Here is a 22,434-nt window from a genome sequence, read left to right as displayed (position 1 = left end):
TCCCATCTAGTAGCAGGTTGCTGTTACTGGACTTCTCTTATGAGAGAGACAGAGATTCACCTTCATTAGAATGGATTCATATTCTGGATCTGGATTACCTTTCCAGTTCAAGGAACTTGAAATACAGCTGTATCTTCTTAGGAGGAAATGTCAACTTGTTTCCTTGTTGCAAAATTTTGAAATGTATAGAAGGGCACATGTGGAAGCTGAGTAGCCAAAGGGGTAGACCAATTCCTCTCAGTTTATCACCTCTCAGCTCTCAACGTTCCTGTCTCGGCCTGCTTTGTAATGATGGAGCTAGACCACACCAATCATTTTTCCTTGTTAAGTGGTATGATGTTTTGGCAGTAGAGGGCATGGTTAGGAAGAGAGGATTTCTCTTCCTGGTTCTGAAGTGTTCCTCCATGCTCACCAACAGTGCCCCCATCCTGTAGCTCACATAGCTTTACAGTGGAGTGCTCACTAGTGTGGCATCTCATATGCATGGCTTACCCAACACTCTCTTGAATGACTTCCCAGATTGTCACTGGTGTGACATCTCTCCATGGATGGCTTCCCTGGCACCCACTCAGATGGATTTGTAGCTACTATGAACTTCACTATGCAGAGCCAGGGTTGCATCATCTCTTTATGATGCCTGGAATTTGCCTGTGATAAAGTAGGGTGGTGGTTGCTGCCTGGTTTTGTTGCTGTTTTGTTTTTGGTACCAGGAATTGAATGCATGGGCACCTTACCACTGAACTACATCTCCAGACCATTTTTAAATTTTTGAAACAGGGTCTTGCTAATTTGTTGAGGCTGGCCTCAAACTTGTGATCCTCCTGCCTCAGCTTCCCAAGCTGCTAGGATTACAGGCATGCACCACCATGCCCAGCTCTCACATGGCTTCCTTTTAATGATGCTGATCTGTTTGGCAACTACATCCTCCTTTGCAGCACCCTTCCCTTCTGCAGGGGCCAAACTCCCAAGTTTTCCAAATTTTTCCTCTTCACTTCTGGTTTTCACAATTCAGCTAAAAGGAAGCAATAAAACCCAAGCTGCTGCCTGAATGTTCGACTGCCTTGAAATTTCTTCCTTCACCAGGTAAACTGGTCCCTCAACTTTAAGTTCAGCCTCCCACCAAGTCTCAGGGCATGGGTAAAATTTAGTCAAATTCTTTACCGCAGTGTAAAAAAGGATGGCGTTTAGTCCAGTTCCCTGTAGAGTCCTTATTTTCACCTGAAACTTCCTGAACATAACCTTTAATAACCACATTCCTATCAGCATTCTGGTTTTAGCTCTCACCAGAATTGCCCGCTCAGTTCTGCATACAGCATTCTAGACTTTCTCCAATCTGCTTCTCCAAACTCCCCACAAATCAAATCCAAAGATTCCTCCATTATCACCTGAGGTTTAGTCACAGCAACAATCCCCACTTCTTGATACCAATGTTCTGTGTTGGTTAGCGTTGTTGCTGTGACAAAATACCTGAGATAATCAACTTAGAGGAAAAGTTTATTCTTACTCAACAGTTTCAGAGATTTCAGTCCATGGCTGGTTGGCCACACTGCTTTTGGGCCTATGGAGAAGCAGCATATCATGGCAGGGGGATAGAACTAAGGTAGCAGCTTATCTCATGACAGCCAGAAAGCAAACAGAAGAGGAGAGCTGGGATCTCCATATCCCCTTCAAGGGTGTGTCCCAATGGCTGGACTATTTCTCACTAGGGCCCACCTCTTAAAGGTTCCAACCAACTCCCAAAAGCACAAGTTGGGGGTCCAACTTTTAACACAAGGGGGGCAGTGTTATCTAAACTACAGTAATATACCAACAGAGAAATTTAAGTATTTGGTATAGCCACATTCACTATCTTGGAAAGTTGACAAGGTCTCCAAGCAGGAGCAGCTAGTGAAAACTTGTAAGATGTCTCACAATAGCCAAGAAATGGAAACAACCTTTGTCTAACTGATGGAATGAATAAAGAAAATGCAGTACATAAGCACAATGGAATACCATTCAGACTTAGGAATGAAATCTTTTCATTTGCAACGTGGATGGAAGTGATCATTAAGTGAAATAAACCAGACATAGAAAGACAAGTACCATATGATCTCACTAATATGTAGGACCTAAAAAGGCTGGCCTCACAGAAGCTTGTGAATGGAATGATGGTTATCAGAGGCTGGGAGAGTATAGGAGGGGAAGGGGTAATCTATGGTACTGTTCTGCTACATAGGGGTAGGAAGTTCTGGTGTGCTATTGGACAGTAGAATGACTAAAGACAGATCTGAATGTTTTCACCATCAAGAAATGTGTTTGACATAGATGTTTACCCTGATTTAAACATCTACATCAGATAGTATCCCATTAATATGCAAATATCTTTTATGTTAACACCTATAAAAATAAATTTAAACATAAAAAGCAGAAAGTTGAAAGCAACTAAGAGAAAATATCATGGGGGCTGGAGTTGTGGGTCAGCGGTAGAGCACTTGCCTGGCATGTGTGAGGTCCTGCGTTCGATATTCAGCACCACATATAAATAAAGGTTAAAAATAAAGTCCAAGATAGTTTAAAATCTTGTTAGACTACCATAAGAGCACTGGAAACTAAAGAAGAAAAAAATAAAATAATATTGTGGCAATGAATTGTTGAACACCTTACTAGAAATAATAAAAACTTGGAAGAATGTTAAAAAAAATCCACATCATATAAACAGTAAAGGCATGTGTAATTATGTGTACACAAATTTTTGGAGGAAGAGGCATTAACATCAGCTACACTTGTTACCTTTAGAGTGGAGGAGGGCAAGGGGATTGGACTAGGGATGGCTGAAGTAGATTGAATAACTTGAATAACTTGAAAATTGAGACATTAAAATTCCTAACTTGAGGCCAAGTGCACTACTGGCCTGTAATCCTAGTAACTTGGAAAGCTGAGGCAGAAGGTTCCCAAGTTCCATGCCAGCCTCAGCAACTTAGCAAGACACTGTTACAAATGAAAAGGTCTGGAAATGTAGCTCAATGGTAAAGCAACCCTGTGTTCAATTCCCAGTACTCCCACTCCAAAATTAAAAATCCTATCTTGAACTGTTTCTTCTGGCTAAAATGAAGTGACACTAGACTCATTCTGAAGCAACTAAAAAGCTGGACAAAATACATGAAAGTTCCCCCCCATTCAATACAATGGATATTAGGCAAAGGACAGTGGGTCTCTAAAAGACAAGAAAACTATTGACCCAACTTCCTGCCTTGAATTTCTAAGTCAAGATATAAGGCAGGGAGCCCAGGCAGAGCCCAGTTGACTTCCTGAGTTGAAGATGATGGAACTGAAAATCAAGAGAGGTGAAGGTAGCTGGAGTTCCCTGTTGGGGGCTGTGCCATGTTGGCGGCACCGGGATGGTGCCTGATCACATCGGCAGGGAGGAAGTTAATTGACATAAGCACACTCAGGTGATTTTCTCGTCCACGCACACAATGTATGCGCATGTGTTCTCGAGCACTAATTGCCTGCTCGGAGAGTCTCGCCTAATCTTTGCGTAAGAGGCGTGGCCCTGCTCTCCGCGTCCTGGAGGTGATATAAGCGTAGGCGAAGCGGGACAGAGACACAGCAGCCATAGAAGCAGCCAGAGGGAAAAACACGCACAGCAGCCATTAGCAGAAAAGCAGTAGCAGAAGACACGCGGGTGTGGCAGAAGCCAGAGGGAAAAACACGCGGCAGTAGCTAGTAGGGACATACGCAACAGCAGCCATTAGCAGAAAAGCCAGAAGAAAGAACACAGCAGCGAGTAGGGGCAGCGGCGGAAGGCAGATCGCAGAACGGAGAACTGAGACGCATCACTAGGGCACCTTAGGTAGACGTACCCTTAGTTCACAGGATGCAGGACTTTAAGGTGTAGCAAGCCTCTTCCTCTAAGCTCTAAGCAAAGCCTGTCCTTCTCTCAAAATCTCTCTTAAGCAAGGTCTCTCTCTCTGATAAGCAAAGTCTCTCTCTCTCTCTCTCTCCTCTCAAAGCAAGTAAACCTCATTTCCTCTATCCTCTATGAACATGCAAGAAAGCAGTGCACTAAAGAGAAAGAAGTGCCTCAGTTTCCACTCCACCACCCATAAGACCCATGCAAGTTGTTGCTGCAAGCGGTGACAAATATCCACGGATTTTGTACCGCAAAGAGTCAGCGGCGGTTCCCATGGCAAAAGGCCAAATGGGAGTTGCAGAGACACCAGAAATATGCAGAGAGGGCCTCTCAAGTAGTAATCATCATATCCACAAGGAACTACCCAAGAAAAAGGTTGAGAGTTTGGTAACCAGGGCTCAACGAGGTTGGGATCAGAGCCCGTTCCTACCAGTCCACACTCAAAATCTAGATATTCACTGGATATTCAGAAGTCTTTCCACAGGACCATAACAATCACTTCTAGAACAAATTCTGTTCTGTTCTCACCTCAAACATGAAAGACCCAAACTGTCTTCAGCTATTTATGTCACAGAACAATGTTCAAGGATATTTATAGGAATACAAAAATATCCAGCACCCAAATTCACATGTGGCATCCAATAAAAAATTACCAAGTATGCAAAGCAGCAGGAAATAATGACCCATTCTGTGCAGAAAAATCAATCAATAGAAACTGATCCAAATGTGACTATTAGCAAATACAGATATTAAAAGTTGTTACGGACATCTTTTATAAACTCTAGAACAATCCATTATTTAAAATTATATCAATTGAACCATAAATGAAGATAATATCTGAAATGAAAAACATCCTATGAGATTAACAATAAATTAGACATAGAAGAAAGTTATTAGTGAACTTAAAGAGAGCAATAGAATTGATCTAAAACTAACAAACAAAAACAGAGAAAAGAAAACCAAAACAGTGATCAGTTGTCTATGGATCAACTTCAAATTTAAGAAGAATATAACTTTGCCTACAAAATGGTCAATACTTTACATGCATCCTGAACAAAAAAAAGAAAAAGAGAAAGAAAAAGCAAAATGACACAAACAAAGCTTTCAGGATTTAAAAACGCAATGTTATTCTTGTTACAAATTCTCAGTAAACTTGGGCTTCATTTCTATTACTTGTATAAGATCAACTCACCTGTCACTCCCATCCTCCAACTATAATCTCTAAAGCTCTGCCCACCAATGATTATTTTCACATTTTAGTTACTATCTGTTGTCCTAGAGAAGCAGCAATACAAACTAGACAAACCATCTCCAACAGCATTAAATTAAATTACATGAATTCAATTAATTGAGCATTAAATTTCATAATCAAAATCCAACAAACACACTTCACTCAATAAAAAGGGGAGACAAATTCAATAAACATGTAGATTTATTTTAAATCAGTTTGGTACATGATACAGATTGGTTTTGCAGTTTAAAATGAACTGAAATAAAAATTTCTAAATACAGCAGTGTCTGCCTGTGCAACAAATATCTATAAAGTAAAATAAGGTATTTGATAGAACTACATCTGCATGAACAAATCAGATGAAAAATCTGAAAAGATTTCTATAATATACCTTCTGGATTAAAAAAAACCCAAAAATTATTAATGGCTCAAGATACTACATTGCTAAAGGAAGGAGGAAAGTCAGAAAAGGCCGAGTTCTGTTCCTAAAGCTCATCTGTAGACTTGCGAAATCTAATATTATGCTTCTGTTGTTAGAGGAGTGCTCAAAATTATAAAAGCTTCAAATTAAGTCACATTTTCACAAAGTTTGCTACATATGCTGACATTAACGTGTGGCAAGGAATTCATATCCAGGCAAATGACGATTATACCACTGTATCTAATTTTTGCCACCTTGTGAGGAATGGATTTCTGTAAATTTTCAAATGAATCTTACAGCACTCACTAAAACCTAATAGCCATGGCACCATAATAAATTTTGTGAGGTACCTAAAATATTACTACTAATGGAAACACAAAAAGGTGAGGTAAATCTACCTTTTTCCAAAAAACCTTTGAAGCCAGAGATTTTAAACAATTAAGGCACTTGAAAATATTAGGTATATGTACAAATGTGCAAGTAAAACAAACTTCAGCTGTACCAACAAGTGACCAAAAAACAAACCAAAAAAAAAAAAACCAGTAACTCTTCACTTTAAGAACGTTTAATATAATGACCTAAATACAAGTTTTGGTTTGTGAAATGAACAAAGGCATTTGCCATTTCCCTATAAAATATCGAAAACCCAAGTGCTAAACTCAGCCATTACAGGCTGAAGAACCTAAAAGCAAAAATACTTTTAATGACCTAAAAAAAGCAAAAGCTCATTTTAAACTAAACTAATCCAATGTTTCAAAGGAAAGGGAGAAGCAACCTTCTAAAACTAAGAAAACTAGTGCTTTAGAAGAAACTGTAGAAACAAAAATATGAATGCTTATTATATTAAGGGAGTTGAAACAAAGGAAGAAAGAAAAAAGAAAAGGAATTGGGAAAAGTGGAAGTACAGTCTACTCATCCAGGGCAATCATCATTAAAAATCTATAGTAATCTGATTAAAAAAATCCTTAGATTTTCTGAAATTATACTGGTCACATCTGCCATCTGAAAACAAAATGATTGTCTTATTTAAAATAGAGCTAATAAATGATTCTAAAACTTTCTTTTTAACCTCATGAAAGTAGTTACTTTTCAGGTAAGCTTGGTATAAATCCTTTCAAGGTTCATAGTGTTAAGATTTTTTTGAGCACAAAGGAAATATATAATTTTATTTCAATTGCTTTCAACAGCCCAAAGAAAAATGTTGCAAAATTCAGTATGTGAAGGCCTTTAAACTTAAATAGTAATTAGCCCAAGTTTCTCTGCTCTGGAAAAAAAAAAAAAAGATATGCTTTTAATTTAAATATTAACAGTATGGTATCTAGAAGCAGGTTACTACCACTTACATCAACAGTTACAATCTCAAACCAACTTTTACCTTCTTTAATATCAAAGAACAAATCACACAGATTTTAAGTTACAGCCTACCTTTCAGTCTGTCTTTTAAGGCACTGTTCTTTATTTTCTCAATGATATAAGGTGCTTTTGCAAATATGAATAATATCCTGTTAAACATTAATGGTCTGTATCCTTTCCATTCATTTCTTTAAATCTGGAATGTAATTCCCCATGTAGCATGTTATTTCTAATGTAGAAAAAAATAACTTATCAAGCACAAAATTTTACTCTATGGATACAGTTTAGTACTACTAAATTAATAAATTTATTCCACCTTTGAAATGATAGCCAAAAATCCACCGGATTTGATGCTCATTTGGCACACCTTCTCAATTCTAGCCACTAAATCACTTCTGGAATTAGCATAAAAATAATGCAATTTTCAGGCTTTAAGATAACTAAACTTAAATTGCCAGGAGTCAGGAGGTTGTCTGTACCAGACAACATTTTCCATCACTTATAGAAAGTTACATTTGGCATGTCAAGAACAGAAACATAATCCCACAGCAGCAGCCATTGAAAATAAAAGACGACAGCCACAAGGATTCATGCAGAATATTTTTTAAATATTCCTGTAAGTAAAACACTAACTGATTTTTCTTCAAGGATGATGTTCCAAAATATCCTATATGCATCCTTTGGAAATTTAAAGATCCTGGAATAGTGTCTTCCATGTGGGACTTCTTGTAAGATAGTATTTTGGTTTCAGTGAGTTACACAAATGAACTGCCAGTCCTTGTTAATTTAATGGGTCTGCTTACAAAGTATGATAATTTCGTTCTTTAGATTTGCAGAACTTATAGAGAAAGAAAATTACAGCCTGCACACCCAAAACAAGGACAATTCCTCCTATGAAACTAGCTGCATCAAAGGTAGACTTCCGTGCAGGTTGTGAGGTTGGAGCCAAAGTGGTATTTGTTGCACCTGATATGATAAAGGAAATAACAATCCTTAGCAAGTCTCATGATCCTCTAACATAATTACAAGACCCACCTGAGCTTCTATTTTGCCATGTCAAATTCCATAAAGCATTTCCTCCTAAGTCAAATCTTTACAGAACTTATCCCTAGCTGAGGAAGACTAGTTTTTAATTCCATTCATTCTGACCACAGATATCAAGTGGTTATGCTGCTATATAATGCTTCAAATATGAAAAAACAAAATAATTTCTTTTTCTGGTACATTAATTGTGCCCTGGGAATTTTAAGCACTTTTAAAACATGCAACGATTGTTAGACAAAATTTTTAGCTAATTGCTTGAGTTAACATAAACTAATGTTTATGTTAATAATTCATGGTATTTGAGTTTTACTACATGTTACATAGGTAAATAAAAATTCAGATGCAATTTTTCAAGTTATAAATAGTTCCAGTTTATAATTTCAACAAGAAAAATAATTCATGATTACAAGCATCATGAATAATATTTAGTTAATTTTGCAATATAAGCATTACCAAGTCATAGGAAAAAGTACATGAAAATTAGAATTTTTTTTCAGGGAACAAAATGTTTCAGGAGGAAACTGACTAAAAAAGTAGCATCCATTAAAAGAATTTCACACTTAAAACAAATTTCAGTTTTTTCTTAAATAGAATATCGAATGATTTTGTGGTTAAATAAGTTGGCCACCTTCAAAATTAATCACAACTGGGAACATAGCTCAGTGATACTTACCTACCATACACAAGACCCTGGATTCAATCCCCAGCACCAAAACAAAACAAAACAACCCAAAAGTAATTACAGGTATTTTTTTCTTGGGAATGCCCTCACTGAAACTGAAAGGTAGTATAAGCATTAAGCCTCAGGAATCACAAAAAGTAGGTAAGACTTCTCCGCATCACAACAGAAGCTTAGGCCAGGTGCACTGGTGCATGCCTATAATCCCAGCAACTAGGGATTCTGAGGCCCTAAGTAACTTAGTGAGATAGTGCCTCAAAAAAAAAAAAAAAAAAAAAAAAAAAATGGGCTGTGGATATGGCTCAGTGATAAAGTGCCTTCTGGGTTCAATTCCCAGAACAACAACAACAAAAAAGTCTAAAACAGCAGTTTAAAAGATGGTAAGAATAACAGGTACATAACAATCCCTTCAAATAACTGGGAGCTACAAATCAGATTTCACAACTTTTTAAGTTGTACTGAAAATTTTGGAAAACATTACTTAATTCTTACAATGTCAGGCCAAATGTGATTATTCACTTAGAAACAAGAGGACTCTCAGTAGAGTTATCAGTGTTAAATAGCTAACTACTGTGGCACTTTAAATGTTGAGCTGAGTTTCAGTCCATAAAATGAACCTGATGGCAAAAATAGTAAAAGGCAACATTGTATACACACCCTACATCACTGTTAGTTTTAAAAGGCTCAATTACCTGATGTGGTAACTGTGGTGGAATATGTAGAAGAGGAAGGCAGAGTTGTGACTTTAGCTGGAAGGAAAACAAAACATATTTTTAGAAAGAACACCAAAACCAAAAAAACTTGTTTCTAAATTCCCAGTTGCTTAACATTTACCTTTTATAAGTAATGCTATCAATTTCAACCTGCTTTCGATTTTTTGACAATAGAAGCCTACTTTCAGTTAAAGGTTCACTAACTTATCTTCCCATCTAAGAAAACTAGCGTTTAAATGAATTTTAAAACATCCAGTAATCATAAAGTTGTATTTAAGTTAAAACCTATATATGAGTATACAATATATCTGGATCAAATTTGCAAAAGGACAGAATGGTAAGAATACTTAGAAGGAATTAAGAGGCTCTTTGTAAATAATCTTGTTTCTAAGACAAAAATCATTAACTTAGTCATGGTAAGAAACAACTGCAACATACTATTTCTTATGTAGGTATCAAGATGTGCCACTTTGATCTTTTTCACTTTAGGGGTTTGCTAACTTAAGGAGCAGATAGCAAATATTTGAGCCTTTGTGTACTGTTTAACACAAAACTGCCTAAGACAACATGCAAATCAATGAGCATGGTTGGAGTTCAATAAAACTGTATTTGTACGAACAGGTGCCTAAGTTGAAACAATTTAGAAAAGAGCTCAAAGGTAAGCTCTGCTCTATCACACTGCATGAGGCCAAAACACTACCTGATAACGTCCCTAAAAAAATGTACTGAGCCGGGGTGTGCACGCGCCTGTAATCCCCACGACTTAGGAGGCTGGGGCAGGAGGATTGCAAGTTCAAAGCCAGCCTCAGCAAAAGCAAGGCACTAAGCAACTCAGTGAGACCCTGTCTCTAAATAAAATACAAAATAGGGGTGGAGATGTGGCTCAGTGATCAAGTGCTCCTGAGTTCAATCCCTAGTACCTTCCCCCCTACCAAAACGTACTGAGAATGTACTCAATTAGTTGAGATATAAAATTATTTTAGGAACTGAAGCACCCTAAAGGGAACTTCAAACTACTAATGCCGATACCAAGTATCATCTATAAAGGTGCACATACCAGGGGCTGGGGAGATAGCTCAGTCAGTAGAGTGATTGCCTTGTAAGCACAGGGCCTGGGTTCGATCCCCAGCACCCCCCCCCCCAAAAAAGGGGGGCACATCCCAGTACTACAAAGACAAGACTGAAGATAATTAATAAAAATTAACATTTTCTTAAGAGTCAAATAACTCAAGAGCCCCTATGTTTTCAAAGCTTACTGGACCACTTGTGAATGGTTTCCTTAAGAAGTCATCCTTAGGGTGAGAATGGTGTTTGTTGCACACCTGTAGTCCAAACTACTCAGGAGACTGAGGCAGAGGCTCGCCTGAGTACAGGAGTTAATAACTAGCATAGGAAACATTAAGATGATTTCCCAAAAAGGAAGCTGTTCCAGGCACAGTGGTGCCTGCTTGAAATTCCGGCAACTCATGAGACGGGGACAGGAGGATCATAAGTTTGGGGCCAGTCTGGGCAACTTAGTGCCCCTGGGTCCAAGTTAGTACCAAAAAATTAAGAAATAAAATAAATAAGTAAATAAATAAAAGCTGTCCTTAAAAAAAGTTAGGGTTCAATTTCATTTTTTTTTTTTTTTTCTTTTCTTTTTGAAAAGAAGCTATACTTTAGGCAAGGGCTTCAGGAATAACAGCTCCTTATCACATCTCAGGAAATAATATTAGTCAGGCTTCATGATAAGAGGGGCTTCAAGATGAAGATTTGCTTACATGCAGGGCAGCTAAGGATGATCTGGAGGACAGATGAGGAAGATCAATTACATGAGGCATATATTTTTTTAAAAATGTAAGGTGCTATATAGTTTTTGTACTGTTTCAGAAAAGGGTTTCACAGCTCAAGAAAATTTGACAACAAATGCTCACTTTTAAAGTACACAACTGGGATGTATAGCAGCTTGGAATTTTCTTATCTTTTATTCATGTGTCCCTCTCTCTCTCGGAGGATAAAGTTCATAAATTCCCAAACTGGTTTTGGTACTAAGAATGTATGATCCTCACTTAAGACTCGCAGGGCATAAAGACTGTATCCTGTTAGCAACATTTACATTTCTTTGCCAAGTGTTTGGGTATCATAATCTGATCACTGAAATTTTACACTATACCCCACAATATGTATATTACACGTCAGTTAAAAATTTTTTTTTAAAAAAGAACATTAACTGAATAGGCTTCAAAGTGATATGCTTAATCCATAAAAGAATGTCAAATAAATATTGAAGAAACAAGAATGAAGCAATCTTTTGTTGTATTATATTGTCTTTTTAAAACAATCAAAAATTTCAATAGGAATAATTATCCCCCAAATTCCACCCATACAAGAGGAAACTCTAATTATAAACCAAGAGTGGGCTTGACAGCTTCAAAACAAGGAATATCACTAAAAAGTACAGAGGAGAGGTAGAGAGATCAGGTCTGTCATACAGGCAGATTTTTCATATCCCAAGGTTAACAGGATCCCAGGAGATTAAGTTGTTCTAATTTTTACAAGGGTGTTTAATTAATGTTTCTGAATGCTCCAGTCAGGTTTCTTTGCTAAAAGAAACTGGTAGATGATTGCTAATAATACTAATGGACATGTTCATACACATTTGTAGCTTTCCCCTTCCTGCTTGGAGCACTGCTGCATACACTTTTTCCAGTCTGCTCTTGACTGAATTCTCTCATTTCTCCATCCTGTGAACATCTTTTTTTTTTTTTTTTTTTGATGGTACTGGGGATGTTGAACCCAGGGGTGCTTAACACTAGGCTACATTCCCAGCCCTTTTTATTTTGAGACAGGGTCTCACTAAATTGTTGAGAGTCTAAGATGCTGAGTCTGGCTTTGAACTTGCTATCCTTCTGACTCAGCCTCCTCTGGACTGTGAACATCTTATAAGGAAATATCTGGTCTCATCTCTGACAGAACTGATACTTATATAGGACTTCTAGATTAGAGGGTATAGTCATTTTAAGGCTAATTATTATATCCTTTAAGCTTTTGTTAAATTTGTATAAGTACATCTTTTATATAACATCTTTTGTACAAAAGAACATCTTTTGTATAAAGAAATGAATAAAAAACTTTACAAATTAAAGGCATATCAACTTCTTTTCAATCTTAAGACACCATTACTAATTTTGTTTGACGATGTTCAGGAAAAAAATTCGGCAAATTTGCTATTTGATTTTTATGATCTGCTCTCAGAACACGGTAAGCAAAACATTTATACATTTAAAATTTTTAGAACAGTACTATGTTGACAATATTGGCAAAGTAAGGCACTACTTAGGGAATACACACCCATTGATCTACTTTATGTTCTTAAAAACAACAAAAGCTGAGCACAGTGGCACATGCCTGTAATTTCAGCAACTCAGGAGGCTGAGGCAGGAGGATAGCAAGTTCTACATCATTCTAGGCAACTCAGTGATATCCTGTCTCAAAATAAAAAAGTAAGGGCTTGATATATAGCTCAGTGGTAGGGGCTCCCCTGGGTTTATTTCCCAGTACCTGGGATACGGGGTTGGGGTGGGGAACACCACCACACAAAAACTTCATAAGTGGTGATAAAGAGAATTTAGAAAATACAATGAAGCTATATTCCAACATAATTTGGTCATTCCATTGTTAAGATATATTATTTGTACTGGGGGAGGGTTATTATAATTAACCCAACTGTACACTTTCCACGGAAAATCAAGTTCTCTTTGTAGTGCTGTTTCCTTAACTATCTCATAATTTACCTCCTGCTCCCTTTAGCAGGAGCAATATACACAAAGCCCATGGAAAGAGACTTCCTAAGGTTTTTCAATTAGAAAGCACCAACTGATGGCCATTATCTGCAAGCAAACCCAAGCCTAGGTCCTCTTGCCATCCCGTAGACAGTATTGTCCCTCAGAGTTTGATCCTTAAACCCAATCCTCCATGTATTCTTCCAGCAGCCTCTACTACTGTCTATAATGACTGATTTATTTGTAATTTTAGCCAAGCGCTCTCTTCAGGCTTGGTACCACAAAAAAAATCCCAAGACAGCCCCAATCTGCTGTGCTTCCTCTTTCTTGCTTGCTTTGGTGAAAATAACTCCTTTTCCATTCCACTTCCCACACCTCAGATATCAAGTCTTAACCACTTTCTCAGCCTTTCTGCATGCATCTACAGCTCTTCCTCTGTTGGTATTCTAGAATCACCGTAACTGAGTACTGAATTTCCATGAATCCACTTTAGTCATCTTCTATTACTCTCTACAAGCCAGAGTAAGTCCTTTTATAAAATGCAAGTCTGGGGGCTGGGGTTGTGGCTCAGCAGTAGAGCACTCACCTGGAAAGCATGAGGCACTGGGTTCAATCCTCAGCACCACATTAAAAAAAATAAAGGTATTGTGTCTACCTACAACTAATAAAAAATTTTTTTAAATAAAAAGCAAGTCTGATTATATGACCTACATGATTGAAATCTTTCAAGATAACATCTCAATCTAACAGCAATGCATATAAAGGCATTTCCCAATCCCATTTCTGACTGTCCAGCTTACTGTCATCTTGTACCAGACACTCATAAGGCTCACTATACTCACATATTCTTAATATATGCTGACCACCCTGCTCTGTCTGGAAAACTTGCCCCATATTTTATCAGCATCAGTCAGTCAGTCAACATCTCCCACAAGCTGTTATCTGCTGTGCCACCCAACACACATATCACCTTCCTACAAATTCCCCAACACACTGTGCTTACTGACCTTGTTCATCATTCCTATAGGAGACAAAATGCTACCTTACTTCGGCCTTATTTTATTATAGCTTAGTACTTGTTCTGGAATAGATACATTTAATATTTGCAAAATATAGTATTTACTCTTCCTATCAAATCAGACTGAGGATGTGGTAGAAAATGTTCAGTTATTAATGGAAATGAAAATCACAAATATTCCTGAAAAGCAATTAAGTACTGAATCTTAATCATGCCCTCTGCCCTAGGAATTGTTTGACTCAATCCCATCACACAGCAAATATTCTCCATAAGGTATTTACTACATGGATACTGAGATGACCTAACTGTCCAACCAAAAGCACAAGGAATAGTGCACCACAATTTTAAGAGGGAAAACAATACCAAGTGTACGAGTATACCATCCACTTCATAACAAGTAATATTTACATAAACACACAGAAAAGCCCAGAAGAAATTAATCACTGAAAACATTCTGGTGTACCTCTGGATGATTGTGGAGATTTAAATTTCCTTTGCATTCCTGTATTTCTCAAGATTTCTTCAACATCCACAAAATGAACAAAGTTATAGCAAATCTAGTAAGATTCACTGAATGTGGAACACTGGAACAATATGTCACTGTCACAAACGGTACATATTTATCTAATTATTATAATCTAACACTAAATAACACTTTAAAACTATAGTAACAACTTTTAAGTATTTAGTTACTAAAAAGTCACCCAACAAGAGAGTTTAAAAATCCTGAAATATGAAGTCAGAAAAGATCAATTATCTTGAATTACCTGTAGAATTAGTTGGCACTGGAGTTGTAGGCCCTATTAAAAAAAAAAACAAAAAAAAAACTATATACATCAAAGTTGTCTAAAATATTATAATCCTTAACTATTAAGTTTTCCACCTGAACAATAAAGTTAAAAAATGCATGTTACTTCTTAAATAAAGATCAATGAGATGTTCATTAGGTACTCAATAAAGACCTAGAAATTATGCAGACACCAGGATACGTTCATTACAATGTTATGACCAGCTCTTGGTGGAAAGAAATAGTGATTACATGAAATGATTATTTCTGCTGATAAATTTAATTTTTTTCCAATCACCATTGTTTGTTGTTATATAAATTGCAAAGTCAGATTCATGGGCCAATATGCTAAATTAAAAAATATGTAATGTGAACATATATCTTAATGTTAATAAAGCATATGTGAAATTGGTCATTATGTTCCATTTGTGGACATTTCCTTATCACAAAAATTGTTCAGCATGCAACAAACCTGTCTAAACCTATATCTATATTGATTTTTGTTTTCAAAATTGAGCATATAAATGCATAAAATGTACAAATAGTCTCAAGAGGAATAAATGAAATATTTTTTTTAAAAAATTACAATTTTAACACTATTTCACAACCAGTAGTCATTCGAATATATTTTTACAATATAAGTACTACACTTAGAAAAGAATGACCATTTCCCTCACCCGATACCAGTATCCTCTTTAGAAGTGGATAACATTTCTTAGCCTCTCTTGCCACTAAGTAGCCAAGTGTAACTTCTACCACGCACCTTTATTAAGGTAGACATATACAGGTCTCTCATTTTCCTTCCCCTTTCCTGGTGGCAGGAAAAATTAATTTAACAGCTAGAACATGAACACTGACCTTGAGGAATGACAGAGTGAAAACCTAAAATGAATGTGGGTCCTTAACAGCTGTCGAGCTGTCACTCTAGACCTTTAGCTGCACTCTAGTCCAGACTTTCTTTACATCAGAGAAATAAATTTGTCCCTGCTAAAACCACTATTATTTGGTGGTGGTTATTGTCCCTGATAGCAAAACACAGTACATTATCAAATAAAACTAGTATGTTATCAATTAAGCAGCATTACCTTTTCAATTTTTCTTAAATTGATTGTTTAAAAACAATTTTTATGTAATCCTGTCTCTGAGCAATTCATGGAATCAAAGGTCTGACAGTTATTAGATTTTTCTAACATACATTAAAGTAATTTAAAATTTTTTGCATGCCACCTAACCTACATTTTACATAGAGTAAAATTTACCTAATACCAATAAAAGTCCTAGTTACAAAGTTCATGCTGCGATGGGAAAATTCCGTCAAAGATAGTCCGTGAAGGTTACTAACACACTCTACAAAATTCATTATCTATGTGCCAAATCAGGAATCTAACTTTCCCATTAATTTATATTCTCTTTTTAAAACAACAGCTATTTCAGCTGGGTGCTGGTGGTGTACACCTATAATCCTAGCAGACCAGGAGGCTGAGGCAGGAGAATCTTGAGTTCAAAGTCAGCCACAGCAAAAAGCAAGGTGCTAAGCAATTCATAAATAAAACATAAAATAGGGTTGGGGATATGGCTCAGTGGCTGAGTGCCCTTGAGTTCAATTCCTTGTGCACACACACACACAAAAAACCACAGTTGTTTCAACTAGGAATTTTAATGATTTGCCCCTCAGCAAAGAATAATTGAGTTCTTCTTCAAACTAAAACAATAAATAGATGATCACAAAGGTTTATTCATAACACAAACTACACTGGACACTAAAACGTGACATTACTAGAGCCTATAAAATGCTGAACTTCAGTGAATTCCTGGGGGGCAGGGACAAAAGAAAGAAAAAGGAGTGAAATATCTACACACATATCATTTCACACTATAGCTACGTCATTAAAACCAAGCTTCAAAATATTTTATCAATCAATATGAATGTTATTTATACCCAAATTTCTAATATTAGAAACACAGCAATGCTAACAAAACACAGAAATAAGGCTTTGAAGCAATTATTTATCCCTCTGCGGTCATTTTCCCCAGAAAACAATGTGAAGACTTACCAGAACAGAAAACCGTGTTGTTCAGCACACTACAATTACTAACTGCTGAGTTATTTGAACAGTAGCTCTTATCTGCTATGGAAAAAAAGAGACAAACAGCACCAGTTACTCACATCTTTGATTTTGCTACTAAGCTCCAAAACAAATCCAAACACCCAACATAAATACTTTAGAAGTCCACAGACTAAATGTTACCCTCCTCTTCTCATTCTTTTAGAGACATGATAAAGGTTCCCTCCAAATTTCACCCCTTCAGTATGTCCTTACAAATACAGATAAATCTGAAACAATCAGACTCAGATTTGTGATACAGACTACTATACAACCAATGAAGGCAGTCAGAAATCTACATGAGGGTGGAGTTGGTAAGAAGTGGTTAAGGTCTTTTAATAAAGGCTCAAGTAACAGAGGAGGTGCCCCACAACAGCAAGAGAACCTCAGTCCCAGGTCTCCCAGCTTTATTCCTTTAAAATGTCTAATTCTTTTTCTTTTTTGAGGGGTGGTACTGGGGATTAAAACCAGGGCCTTGAATAAGCTAGGCAAGTGCTCTATCACTGAATTACATCTCCAGCCCCTTCTATACTTCTAACATAGCTTCCCTATACAGTCAGACTTGGAGCAACAGGGGCTTACAAGCCCAGCTACTTGGGAGGCTGATGCAGAAAGACTGTAAGCCAGAGACCAGCTTTAGCAACTTAACCAGATCCTGTTTCAAAATAGACTTTTTTAAAAAAATGGTGGGGATATAGCTCAGTGACAGAGCACTTGTTTAGTATGCACTAAGCCCTGGGTTCAATTCCCAGTATCTCTCTCTCTCTCTCTCTCTCTCTCTCTCTCTCTCTCTCTCTCACACACACACACACACACACACACAGAGCCATATATGGTGGTAAAGGTGCAGGCTTAAATTTCATCTTATGATCTAAAGTGATTTATGTAACAAAAAAGTTAACATAGACCCAAATCAATACCTTGATTTTAAAAAGCTTTCTGAACTTCATGTGAAATAATTTCTACAACTAGTACATTTCCACTGAAGAATAAAGGAATATAACATGTGACCTTTTATTTAAAAAATAGATAACTGTTTTGTTGGTGAGAAAAACATAAGCTGGGTGAGGTAGCACACTGCATGCCTATAATCCCAGCAGCTAAGGAGGCTAAAGCAGGAGGATGGAGAGTTCAAAGTTAGTCTCAGCAAAAGCGCAGTGCTAAGCAACTCAGTGAGACTGTTTCTAAATAAAATACAAAATAGGGCTGGGGATGTGGCTCAGTGGTCACGTGGCTCTTAGTTCAATCCCAGGTACCCTCCACCAAAGGCAACAACTTTTATACAAAAAAAAAAAAAAGAAAAGAAAAAAGAAAATTATTAATGTGATAAATGGATGATTCTAGGAAAAATCGTATCCACATTTCAATGTACTGCTATCTAGCTCTTTATCCCACAAATGTTCCTAAAGTTAACATAAGAGCACAGGAAACAATCAACTCTCTATTACTCCTTCATAGCTAAGCATCCAACAAAGTTTCATAAGATCTCTTTATAGTTACCTTGCAGGATATACACAAATATGTCTCAAGTTTCAAAGAAAATTACAGAACTTTCACAGCTGATTCCAGCATAAATGGGTACCACATACAAAGACCTAAAATCTCTCTTCCTTTAAAAGTTGTTGAGCTTTAATTATCAAGTCTAAGAAATCTAAGGGGGGTGGGTATGGGAAACAAGATTCTTCAGAGGGAGTGTTAAAGCAACTGGCATTTTAAAGTATTGGATTTGCTAAACAAATAGTGCACCCTGTCATAAATGGTCTAAAGAATCTTCAAATGTTCAAGAATACACTGTAGTGTTTTAAAAAAATGCAACAAAAACAATTCTGCATTCTCAAATTACAGCAACCCCCCAAATTTCTTACCTTCTTTACATTCTATCCAAAAGCAGGCAGTATTACTAACGTTAACAGTTAAACAGGAAGCACAGCTGTTGTGGCTTTCACAGGTTTCTGGCGGTGGGGGAAAGAAGAAGAAAAAATGTATGAAATCAGTGAACTGGTATCTCATTTGAGTTTCTTATCTTTTTTTTTTTTTTTTTTTTTTTTTTAACCAGTGAGAAGTATATACAGTACCATAAATTAATAATTCAGAGAAATGGTAAAACTTTTTAAACTGACATACTCAGAAATTTCAATTACATCAAGGAAGCCTTAAGTTAACTCAAAAGAAGCACAACTTATTGGGCCTGCTCAGTACCTTGAGGTACCTATCAAACAATCCTTTCTCACAGGGCAACTATTTAAAACATACCCACATTTACTCAGGGTTTCTTGAGGCATTTTAAAAAGTTCTTAAAAGACAAAAGTAATTGGGGGAAAGGCTGTAAGACCAACGTCAAGGAAACAAGGAAATTGCTGCCCTGAAACATCGAATGACACAGGAATTTTTAACAGAAATAATGATTTATTACAGATTGAACTGAAACTGTTGGTGCCCATTCTGAAAACAATTTCCCAGAGATTCACAATTCATAAATGATTCACTCTTCACAGGGTTCTTCACAACTGGAAATGTCTAAATCAACATCATTTATGTATATAGCTCAAGGAGTTAGAAAAGGTGTCTGCCAACAGTTTAAGTCCAACGGTCCAGAAACAAATTCCAAGGGTAATTATAATCAATGACTGGATAAACAAATGGATTATAGAACTGGACTTTATATCTAGAAACTAGATGCCACCAATCTCCTTTTCTTTCCCCCTTGTCTAAAAAATAGCTCTGCAGAGGCATTGCCTTTTAATACATTATTAGCATTTATTGAAAACTGGGATGTGTATGGTGCTCTAGGGGCAGGGTGTTCGTAAAGTAAAAATAAGTTCTTCACAACTTATGCTAGCTGTTTAAAAATCTTTATGCTTGATGCTTGGAGTAGCAGAGTGAATGCTATTTACATAATGAAGTGAATGTGCTATCTTTCAGACTACTATAGCTCATCCAACTATGATTTCCAGAAAACACAAATTATCTCCTCTGCATGTATCTCAATCACACAAAGGCAATTAACTTATTTCGAAGTTAAAAAAAAAAAAAAAACCACACTAGTTGTGAAACTGAAAAATAAGCAGAACAAAAAATATTTTGCTTTATCATCTCAAACATAATGCTGTTAGAATTGTCAGTACTGCATGACTATTTACTTTCCTCATTTAAAAACTTTATTTACCATAACATCTTTCTAACTTTAACAATAAGATGTGAGACTATCTCACATATTTCATTATATTAAAATTTATAAAATACTACAATTAGGGAAGACAGTGTAGAACAATATGATCAGCATAAGAAAAGTGTCATAGTAAGTCATTACGCTTCCAGCAATCCTTCGGTTAGGAAGCCAAGTTACCTATTTCCCCCTATTAACAGGAATAACCAATCATAGTAGACTGCAGATTTTAAACATCTAATATTTTTTCACCTTGTTTACCTCAAATTTGTCTTCCCTCTTTCTTTTGTGTTGTCACAGCATACGCCAACTTCAGCTTTAAAATCTGGGAATGCCTTAAATAATCCTACCCCACAGCAGAGTTCAACAAAAACTGTTCCTTGATCGGGTTTCAGACAATCTACAGAACTGGGTTCCAATCCAACTACACAACCCATCAAACATACGGTCCCGGGAAAGGACCTGTATCTTGATTTCTCCATCTACCTGGGTATCACTACCCATCTTCCAGCTTCGCCTTCAGTACTAAAAGATATACATGCGAAGCACGAAATACTCTTGGGGTTCTTTTCTTCCTTTGCATATTGTATGGAATGTGAACTTTTCATTACTTACACGCTTAGATCTCAGCTACGTCTCCTACCTATCCGCAAAATCAAGGTGATGAAATTTCAATTTCGCCGATCCAAGTCTGTGACGTGAACGCTCATTAACCTTTGAGTTTCTCTTCTCTCTTTCACCAATTTCTGGGGAAACCTCTCTACCGGGAGTGACCCTGGTGTGTGTGGGGGGCCGGGGGGGCGAGGAAGCAAACGATTAGTCCCAGGGAGAGGGAAGTTCGGTCTCCCAGCCAACTTCGGAGGCGCGTTGCTCTTCGCCCCCATCATCATAAGCCCAGAGTTGCCACCGCGCAAGGAAGCCACGTCCCCTCTTCCGAGCCTACGGTAAGGCTGGGGATTACAAGGCACTTTTAAAGGCACCTCTGCTGCAACGCTTGGAAGTCAAGCAGCCCACGGCCGCAGGGGCCCTCCTGTCCCCTTCCGCCGGGCGTTCCCTACCCCGCCTGGCCACACCGCCGCCCGGACCCGGGCGGGCCGCCATGTTGCCGAAGTCGCCGCCGCCGCCCCCCGAAAGCGCGGCCCGCCGGCCCTGGCTCCACGCGTCCCGGTGAGGGAGTGAGGCTCTGCGGGCCAGACGAACGCAGGAATCCTGTTGGGCCGGCGCTCACCTGGTGCTGGAGTGGGTGACCAGCGAGGCAGACGGCGTCGGCGTCGGGGCTACCTTCGTGGTTGCCGAAGGGTGTAGCTCAGCCTCTGTCGGAGTCACGGATGAGTTCGAATCCGCAGACAGCACGCAGACCACGGCTAGGCAGGTGGCTGCCCAAAGCAGACGGCGGGAGAAGCCGGACATTGTGTCTTCAACGGTGGCGTCCTGGAGAAGCTGCAGCATAAAACGCTCGGCGGTCCCTCAAGTCCCCTGCGGCACCGCCTCCAAGACTTCGGCCCCTACGGGAGCGCGCGGGGGTCACGTGGGAAGCTCCAGACCGCGGCGAGCAGGGGCGAGACCAACGGGAATTCTAAGGGGAGAGAGCTGGGCTGTCCCAGTGGGAAACTTCGGTGAGACCGTACTAGAGCGAGAAAACGGTCCATGCGCATAAAATCGTCTTCTTACCTTCACATTACCACACAAGTATGCAATTGGTCTTTCCTCATATGGAAGTCCCCCACTCTGACCTGGATGGAACAACCCACGTGACGTGGCAGCAGCGTCCCACCTGAACGTCCTGCGAGGGCGTCATTCCGCGGCCCCACGTGACCCGCAAGACCTTACCTCCCGGACCGAATCTACCCGGCGGAAGTTGTTTGTCCGATGCACGTGGAACTTGGATAAGTTTGTCTTATTGTTGGGCTGCCGGGTCACCAGAGTCTAACGTCTGTCCTCAGTAGGAACCCGCACTTTTTTCTTAAATTGATTTTGCTGGAAGACCCCAGCAGTTTGGGGACTCTCCGCGGTGATGAAGGCACCACGTGGTTAAGAGTTTTTGATCTGTCGCCCACATAGTTTGAGCTGCTTTGCTACGAATAGTGTCTCCTGACCACCTATGTCGCATTTTCCCAGCCTGGCTTCGGAATTGCTGTGTCAGTAAGCGCAGTGGCCAGTCTGGCTCAACTTCACCGCTGTCGTCAGAATCATAGGCGTCTGAATTGAAAGGCCATTGGGTCGGTTTCCACCCGAAAATCACGGGTGAGGAAATTGAAACTTAG

The 22,434-nt window shown here is 38.3% G+C and overlaps 1 protein-coding gene across 1 annotated transcript; it reads right to left on the bottom strand.

Moving 5' to 3' along the window:
- Window positions 1–5,306: 5,306 nt before the first annotated feature.
- CD164 (CD164 molecule) lies at window positions 5,307–21,704 on the bottom strand. Its single transcript, XM_079147366.1, has 7 exons — window positions 21,399–21,704; window positions 21,151–21,353; window positions 18,870–19,022; window positions 16,954–17,028; window positions 14,880–14,912; window positions 9,313–9,369; window positions 5,307–7,863 (listed from the first exon to the last, which is right to left on the bottom strand). Exons 1-7 carry the CDS (start codon window positions 21,617–21,619, stop codon window positions 7,697–7,699), a joined length of 909 nt encoding a protein of 302 aa, XP_079003492.1. The 5' UTR covers window positions 21,620–21,704; the 3' UTR covers window positions 5,307–7,696.
- Window positions 21,705–22,434: the final 730 nt, after the last annotated feature.

This window comes from Sciurus vulgaris (genome assembly GCF_902686455.1).
Source record: "Sciurus vulgaris genome assembly, chromosome: 7".
Taxonomy (NCBI): domain Eukaryota; kingdom Metazoa; phylum Chordata; class Mammalia; order Rodentia; family Sciuridae; genus Sciurus; species Sciurus vulgaris.
The sequence above is the reverse complement of the archived record's forward strand: the minus strand, read 5'-3'. Positions and strand labels throughout refer to the sequence as shown.